The following is an 8694-nucleotide window of genomic DNA, read 5'->3' on the forward strand; positions in this document are numbered from 1 at the left end:
CTCTCTTGAGTTGACGAGAAACCAATTATCAGCCGCTTCATCACCTCTCTCCACGCTCACACACCTATCAACGAAGCCCAGTCGTGCGAAGATATTCAAGAGTCTACCAGAACGTGTTCTATACTTTCATGCAGGGTCCCGCTTGTGTAAGTATCGACGGGCCGGCTATCAAGTCCTTTTTAGCAAGTCTTTACGCATTGAGAAGTCGAATAATGCTAAGAGAGGCCTCCTTGTTGCTATGAACAGGCTCCCACATCAAGATCAGCCACTGTTACAGGACTAGGTCACGTTGCAGCAATGGAAGACCTTTTGTGGCATACCACTGTACTCTCAGTAAGCTTGATTTGGCGGGTTCAACACGTTATAGATGAGCACATGGAGTATTAAGGAGACATTGTATAACGTCGAGTGAAGGTAAGGTGTAGAGATGATACGCGCAAGTGTTCTAATGTGCGATTAAAAGCATGCGATAGCCTCCTCTATACTAAGGCTGAGTTCGCATACTTACATTGCCCACTAGCACCAAGCAAGGCTACAGCTCAAATTACCATATTGAGGTCAAAAACATGTATGTGATTTCGCCTCTAGTGATCTTGAACAGAGACTCATAATATTCTAGCAACCATCTTACATCAGAGACACCATGGCAGATACAACGCTCACAACATCCATTCTCCCAATCTCCACACTGGAGGTAGGGAGCGATTATACCGCTGGCAACAACGAATTTATCTACTATGGCAGCCACGGAAAAGCCATTTTGATAGGTCTCGCAGCCACCGTTGCGATTCTCTTCTCCATCGTCTTATGCATGGCATGCTGCTGGCCGAAAGAAAAAAAGAAGAATGAGCGAGGAGGATACGTGACTACGACTTACTGGAATGGGACTGGAAACAAAGGGAGGTGCTGTTGAGTGTTGTGATGAAGCAAGTGTGGTAGGAATCTAGTAAGGTCAGGTGATTGATAAGGCAGTTGCAGTGGAAAAGATAGTTGAATTGGGCCGCTAAGGTCGTTAAGCCGTCAGCCTCGGTACGCGCCCCCTTACGGCGGTCATCGGAGCTACCGGCTGCTCCCCACCTTTTCAATGTAGGTGCTAGCACCACGTCACTCCTGTCTCATCTGCCAATAACAACCCTATACATGTCAAATCATTTGCAATCCATGTCTCACAAGTCACAATCCATCGGCAGCTTCAGGGCTTATAGTACACGCCAACAGCGAGCGGGAAAGAAAGAGCCTGTCAAGCGCCAAAGACCAACATTAGTTTGCGATCATTGCAAAGCCTCTAAACTCCGATGCGACAGGAACCGGCCCTGTAGTAGGTGTGTCAGGCGAGATGGCGGCACATCCTGCTCTTACAATGGATTGTCACGCGCACGTGGTCAGCCGGCCATTGAGGAAAGACTGCAACATCTTGAAGCTAAGGTCATTCAATTGCTGGATGCAACAGATGCGTCAGAGCCAGTACATAGCTCGAGATTGCCTTCCAACTCCACTGGTCAACAGGCCCATGTGTCCAGTGGTCGTGAGCTGGGGTTGCCGAAGAACCAATTTCCTACTGTCGTGGAAGAAGTTATGGAAAGCATCCACCAGCTGCGCTTGGAACTACCTGCGACGGTTGATGAGCCCAGCCTTGAAGAGTCGATCGCCGACGGAAACGACGTTGTCAGTAAGAGCATTCTCGGCTTACCAAGTGCATCCTCGCAAGGCGCCATCTTGTCACAATATATGCCATTGCAGAAGGACGCTGATCACCTTCTGGAAACCTACTTCGGAAGTGGCACGTTTGTGCAACCCTTCATTCATACAAGACAGTTCCAACGAGAATACCATACTTTTCAAGTTGAACACTTTCAAGCAGCCTCAGCATTTTGGCTGAGTACCCTTTTCTCTATCTTCTCAATCGCTGCGTTAGTTCACGAAGGAGCAGCAGGAGAGAAGACAGCGCAGACACCTAGCTGCGAGTTTTACAATGCTGCAGGAAAGCTTTTGGCGCTTGGCGATTATCATGAAACGCAGCGAGACGCTCCGGAAGCATTGTTACTGTACGCCCATTGCAAAAGCCTCAGAAGTCTGGATCCCAACCACGAATGTGGCGCCATCATCTGTATGGCTGTACGGCATGCATACGAACTAGGATACCATCGCGATCCCGATACCTTCGGCAGGTTCACAGTTTTCGAAGGCGAGATGAGAAGACGCTTCTGGGCTTGTTGCAAGCAGGTGGATATCATGGTGTCTTTCCAACTTGGGCTTCCCAATAACATTATCCTCGAAAATTGCGATACCAAGTCTCCTTCAAACTTACTGGACTCTGATTTCGACTTCGACACTCAAATTCTTCCCCAAGCTCGACCAGAGAGTGAGCCAACCCCAATTCTATGGTTCATTGTTAAAGATAGGTTGATGCCTGTATTCGCCAGAATATGTCAAGCCGCGCTGTCTTTGCGTGTCAAGAGTGAGATGGAAATCATGGAGTTGGAAACGGAGGCGAGAAAAGCATATGCGACAATCCCGAACATCCTACGATGGCGTTCAGTATCTGAATCCACCTCTGACCCACCCTTCTTGGTCATGTGTCGATTCTTTCTCGAGCTTCTGTTTTTGAAAAGCTTATGCATCCTGCACTTGAAGTACATGGTACGTGGCAGTACTCATAGCATTGTGCAATGCACCCAGGCCGCCAGTAGCATCGTAAGGAGTGTTGCCGACATTCACTGTGAAATTCGACCTGGAGGCCGTCTCCAAGCAGTAAGCTGGATGTTTAACAACTTCGTGATGACTGATTTCTTACTTGGCGGGAGCACTCTTTGTCTTTATATCAACTTGGATCGTCGAAGAAGTATCCCTCAGGGTTCGATGATGGTTACGTTGGAAGAAACCCTTTTGCTCCTCAAGACAGCTCACTCTATTTGCGTGGATAGATCCTTGTCCAGTATCGACGCGAGAAGATTGGGACGAGCGATAAATTTTACATTAGAATCAACAGACGTCAAGCAATCTGCTTTCACACAGCCAACACTAGGATCAGCAACAGGATGCCAGCCGCAAACAACACCGGAGACCATAGTACTTGGAATCCCAGACTGGCCTGTTGACTCCACTAATCACAATACATACTCAGAGGACCAGTTCACTTTCAGTACGCTCGATCCGTTCGACTTCATAAGCAACGGGTTGATAGATATCGAGCAATTCTGTGATATGACCACGTATGCTAATGATTTCAACATTACATGATGAGCTGGAGCGCAAAGCTGTGGCCCGTTTCAATTCGAATACACAGCCAAAACATCTGATGCTCTGGAGCTACCATGGCTGAACGTTATTCTTGCGCACCACCTTCCCGACATCCTCGTCCCGGCGACCTTCGACGACATCGCGAACGAGTTCCGCTCCAATCTTCGGATCAATTGCTCCCATCTTCTTCATAGCCTCGGGATCACCACCCAAACCTGTAGCTAGCATGCCAGGGCTGACTGCGAACACCTTGACGCCATCCTCCTTGAGCATTCGGGCCCATTCCAGCACCATCATATTCATACCAGTCTTGGCTGCTCGATACGCCGTGACTGCAAAGGATTCCTTGGGCCAGCCTTTGGGAGGGGAGCGGTTTATGGGCATCGCTAAGTTGTCGTGCTCTGTGAGGGTGCTTGTGCCACTGGTGATGAAGACCAGTCGTGGGTGAGACGATTTGAGAAGCAACGGAGCAAAGACTTCGGTCACTATATATGTACCAGTCACGTTGACGTCCCAAGATTTGTTCCACATGTCTCTTATTGTCATGTTGCCCTTGGGTACCTGCTGGTCGAATTGCGCTCCTGTGCGAAGTCAGTCTGGGTACAAGTCTATCGAGGTTTTCACATTCGTACCCGCATTGTTGAGAAGAACATCAATCTTGCCATGTTTTCTGGAGACTGTTTCGAACGCTTGAGCGATCGAAGCGTCATCCTGAAGGTCGATTTGGATTCCCTCAATGCTGTTCGTAGAGTTGGGGTACTCTTGTTTGATTTCGTCGATAGCAGCTGAAGCCTTGTTCGAGTCTCGAGCACCAAGCAAGATGTCGTATATGTTTGTTGATCTGTATAGAGCCTTCACGGTGTGAAGCCCGAGGCCGGTGTTGGCTCCAGTAATGAAGATAGTAGTTCGAGAGGCCATGGTTTCGATGCCGTTATTTTGATGAACTGTTGATCTGGCAGTGTCTTTACTCAAATACGGTATATGGCGTTTATATATCTGCGCAGGCTTGTGAGACTACTGACTGTCAAGACCCTGTCGGGTTCCTGGAGAGGCGACGCTAACCAGAAAAGGAAATCTCTATCGGCCGATAAGTTGTATCGCCGGAGCGTTGAGTTCCTAACGCCGGTGCCAGCGTTTAGACAGCTCGGTGCTATTCTCATTTCACGCCTTATGAGGAGGTAGTACCCGGCTAACGCAAAGATGGGTAAGTAGGATGTTGAGATAAATAAGGAAGGACGCGCCCGAGAAACTTGAAATATGCTGGATGCTGTAACGTGCACGGGAAGATGGCAAGCTACCGAGCTTGTAGAATTACTCAATACTAAGTGTGTATCCATCACCTACACTTAACACGTGATCATTCTACAGCTGTCTAAGACAGGTCTGTGGACGAGCTTTGCCAAGACCCCACTGAGCTCTGCCCTAGGTACTCTTGGTTAAGTTGCAATGTCCGAAAATGCACTTCGCAAACCGTAGATTTCCGACCTGGAATAAGTATGATGCACTCTGTCGCGACAAGTAGCATGTGACGGATTTTCCCGTGCCCTTTTGCCTTCAAGCAATAACATGTGGATGGTTTGGAGTTCCAAGGGTGCGACAAGAGGCTAGACATGTCAATAGCACCCTGTAGTTCGAGCCGATCCAGCGTGACACGATCAAGTTGATCCATGCCCTTCATTAGAACAAGTATGTTCTTCCAGGATGTTGCGCTCATACCAGTAGTCGTGACGCATGACAAACTTACATCTTCCAGAGTTGAACGATGACGAAGGAACATTCCGAGCAAATCGCGGCTATGGGCTTTACATCGGAAGAGATGCAGCGTTCGAAGACTTGCCCAAGAGGATTGCGCGAAGACTTTTCGCAATACAAAGTGCCCGAAGAAGAGATTGCGGCAGAAAAAGTGTTCGACCGCACGGGTGGGTTGTACCATCTCGGCTATCCATGTTAACAGTGGGGGAACTTGGTAGATCTTCATGTCGCTCATTGCGAAGTCGAACGTGAGGCTTCGTACACGGGGGGCCATGGCTGTCCAAGTTCTGTGACTGATGTCAAAGACCTTGCCATTAGATAGAAGGTTCGCTGCGGTGATCGTCAGATCAACAGTAAACTTGCCCAAGTCAACCGAGCTCAAGACATTGAAGAGGTTTTCCAGCATGTTGATCTCTGCGTAATACTCCATGAAGAGAAGACCGTCAAGGCTGAACTCCAAGATGGACTCTGAACCGTACGGAGCGGTGTCGGTCGTTAATTCGAGCTCATGTGCTCCAAGTTCGCGGAAGAGCGGCGTGGTACCCCTACTCCGTTTTATGATTTCAGCAAAGCGCTGCTCGTAGTAATTACCTACTGGACGAGGATTGATCTTGATGCTGTTCAGTGCCGGGAACTTTATAATGGCTTCTCGGAGATATCCGGTTCCAGCTCGAAAGTGGTTTTGGCGTTCAACTAATCTTTTCAGTGTATCTCCGTATCTTTGAAGCCAGCGACCATAACTACCTCGCTTGTTCCATCGAACAACCATTGCTGACTCTGAGTCTCTGCTGGTAACACCTTCACGCAGCGGTCTTGGAAGCTTGACTATCGGCCAAATTGGGCGGGCAGAATCCACGTAAATGTAGCTCTCAGGATGTGGATAACCGGTAGAAGGCTCCTCCCCTTGCTCCTTGATGTATTGAAGGTCCACTTCCAGATTCGTGTTCAATATCTCTGGGCCAAACTCCAGCTCTCGAACGTATCTATGAAGCTGCTCGTCTTCCGACAACCTCTTTAGGTCTTGCAGACTCTGTGGCATTAGGCTGAACTTGGAAGATGCGAAATGCCGTTGAAGGAATGCATCCCAGATTTTCCGATTTAGCGCTCGACTAGTGAGGCGGAGATTAGAAAGACCAAGGAAGTCAATGATGAACTCCTCTCCGTCTGAATATGAAGACCTCGAGTGGCATATAAGCGTCCAAAGCTCGATCGGTAGACCTTCGGCTGCAGCTTTTGGCTTCTTGGGAAGCGGCGACGATAACATCGAAATTGCGGAGAGCAAAGTGGCAGCAGGGGAAGGGACCTAGCAATGCATGAGCGGTGTATGACCTGGAAGAGTGTGTCGGTCTGTTTGTGATTGCTTTGTCGCAGACGAGTGATCAGTATGAGAGACAATAATATTTCTGTCCCATAGCACCGTCTAGAGCGTGACTACCAGAAAGTACCATAGACCGAAGCTAGAAAGATATGGCTTTTTGTCGCATATGGCGCGATGTCTGCGATAGCAGTACTCGAATGATTTTGATAGCCATGCTTACGCAATTCCCGAATCACATCTGCACTTATGGGTGACGAAATTTCTAGAAGATTACCGTACTTGCTGCACCGCACTAGGCAGACATCTTCTTCTTGAGCGTCGTCGAGCGCCGGCATCGTTGCAGTGACACCATCCGCAATAGCTAGAAATCGAATAGACCATGCGCGGCATATGTGACTGAGGAATAGATGCTACAGCATACTTGGACCTGCTCAGGCGAACAGATTTTGCCACGAAACAAATACTGTTCGTGCCCTTCCTCTGACATCGCATTCGGTTCGATCGTTGGTTAACAAGCCGACGCCAATAGGCCACGTGTTACTGGAAAGATGTGCGCGGCAGAGGATGTGGTAGGCTGTGTTTGTTGCATCAAGTTGTGAGGCATCCAGTTTGGTGGGGTGGCGGTTCTTCTAGCTCAACCTTCGTCAGATCTCCTCCAATTGGTCATTGAGCAGATCGCTCCACTTAAGTCGACGCGATCCCCAGCCTCTTGAATATCTGACATGTCGACCGAACCTTCCGCGATCAACGACACAGGAGCCCACCTGTGCTGGAGAAAGAACATCTGGTCATGATGTTAGCGCACGGAAACGCTATACCCGAACAGGACACTACCTAAGGTGAACACAGCGATCATGGCTGCAGTGCGAATAACTGATCTGAATGGGAAGCATGAGGTGAGCTCTAACAAGCTGCTGATGGTGTTCACACAGATTGACGCATGCGCAAACATGAAACATGTGACTGTATTACTCAGCTTCACGCAGCCCAGAAGGCTTCAAAGCGGGGAAACCTTAACCTCATGCCTTCTCATTGTCTTCTTCTAGCAACGCTTCATAACTTTCTACATATAAAGAACACCCTCGATGCGTTCATCTCAGCAATGCGACTCATCAACTGCAAGACCCTCGAGCTGGAGGAATTTGTTGGTAACTCCGTCCCAAAATACGCAATATTGTCCCACACATGGGGCCGCGAAGAGGTGTTGTTTTCGGACTTGCCCCTTCACCAAGCTTCAACGAGAACGAAAGCTGGATACTATAAGATCAAATGCACCTGCGAGCAAGCATTGCGCGACAGGCTAAACTTTGCATGGGTGGACACGTGCTGCATTAACAAGAGCTCCAGCGCAGAGCTTTCAGAGGCTATCAACTCCATGTTCAGATGGTACTTATCATCTTCTAAGTGCTACGCTTTTCTTGAGGATGTTTCCGCGATTAGTTTCGAAAAGAGTTTCTCCGATAGCCGTTGGTTCACCCGTGGCTGGACGCTGCAGGAATTGATCGCACCGACCGACGTGGTCTTCTATGATAAGAGTTGGGAAATGGTTGGAAGTCGGCGGAAGCTGGCACGTAAGATTTCAGAAATCACAAGAGTCGACTCAGAAGTATTAGGCAGTGGCATAATACAGTCGCCCTGGATGAACACCCTTGATGATTTTTGTGTAGCAAAGAAGATGTCGTGGGCGTCATACCGTGAAACCACTCGGCAAGAAGACCAGGCCTATTGCTTGATGGGGCTATTCAACATCAATATGCCCTTGCTGTACGGGGAGGGTAACAAGGCTTTTGTGCGTCTACAAGAGGAAATCATTAAGAAGAACAATGAAGATGACTCTATCCTAGCATGGGGCTTGGATACTAGGGAACCGATATCTTCTGTGAACAAGACATTTCCAGAATACACACCTCCTACGCTTGAGGGTGAGATGCTTGCAAAGTCGCCCTTGGATTTTAAGAACTGTGTAAATTTGGCTCGAGCGCCAGTTCCTGGCCCGTTATTGGCACTTGATAATGTTGGCATCAATATTCGACTTCCACTTGTTCTTATGCATATTTCCACGGTAGCGACAACGGCTGAGAAGTTTTGGATCGGCCTTCTCAGCTGTTCACTGCAGACGAACAAAAGCGCTTGTATGCTTGGCATTTTGCTCTCTCCCAAGGACTGGCGTGTGCAACAGACCTCTCCACGCTACATGGTACGCAGATCGATTCCTGAGGAGAAAGAATATCGAGAGACTGTACTGGTAACCACTCGAGATCAGAGTTGCTATCAGTCAATCAGTCAGTTGTCAGTTCATCTTTGCGGTTCAAACTGTCAGTCTGGAGGTAGTGAACTGACCTGATTGACTGCCAAGACATTTTTTAGAATCGCGAACTGAGACT

General features: G+C 48.6%; 3 protein-coding genes across 3 annotated transcripts; 1 reads left to right on the forward strand and 2 right to left on the reverse strand.

Moving 5' to 3' along the window:
- Positions 1–3309: 3309 nt before the first annotated feature.
- Positions 3310–4158, reverse strand: J4E82_006023 (uncharacterized protein; the record flags this gene model as incomplete). The annotated part of the gene is made up of 2 exons (XM_051732283.1): positions 3310–3821; positions 3873–4158. The coding sequence occupies 2 exons, from the start codon at positions 4156–4158 to the stop codon at positions 3310–3312; spliced, it is 798 nt and encodes a 265-aa protein (XP_051588074.1).
- Positions 4159–4612: 454 nt separating this feature from the next.
- Positions 4613–6031, reverse strand: J4E82_006024 (uncharacterized protein; the record flags this gene model as incomplete). Its single annotated transcript, XM_051732284.1, has 1 exon — positions 4613–6031. One exon carries the CDS (start codon positions 6029–6031, stop codon positions 4613–4615), a length of 1419 nt encoding a protein of 472 aa, XP_051588075.1.
- Positions 6032–8063: 2032 nt separating this feature from the next.
- On the forward strand, positions 8064–8507 carry J4E82_006025 (uncharacterized protein; the record flags this gene model as incomplete). The annotated part of the gene is made up of 1 exon (XM_051732285.1): positions 8064–8507. A coding segment is annotated over one exon (444 nt), but the record flags the coding sequence as incomplete, so codon positions are not given.
- Between the last annotated feature and the right edge of the window lie 187 nt (positions 8508–8694).

The sequence above is a fragment of the Alternaria postmessia genome (genome assembly GCF_024291825.1).
Source record: "Alternaria postmessia strain BMP 2775 chromosome Unknown scaffold_33, whole genome shotgun sequence".
NCBI lineage: Eukaryota > Fungi > Ascomycota > Dothideomycetes > Pleosporales > Pleosporaceae > Alternaria > Alternaria postmessia.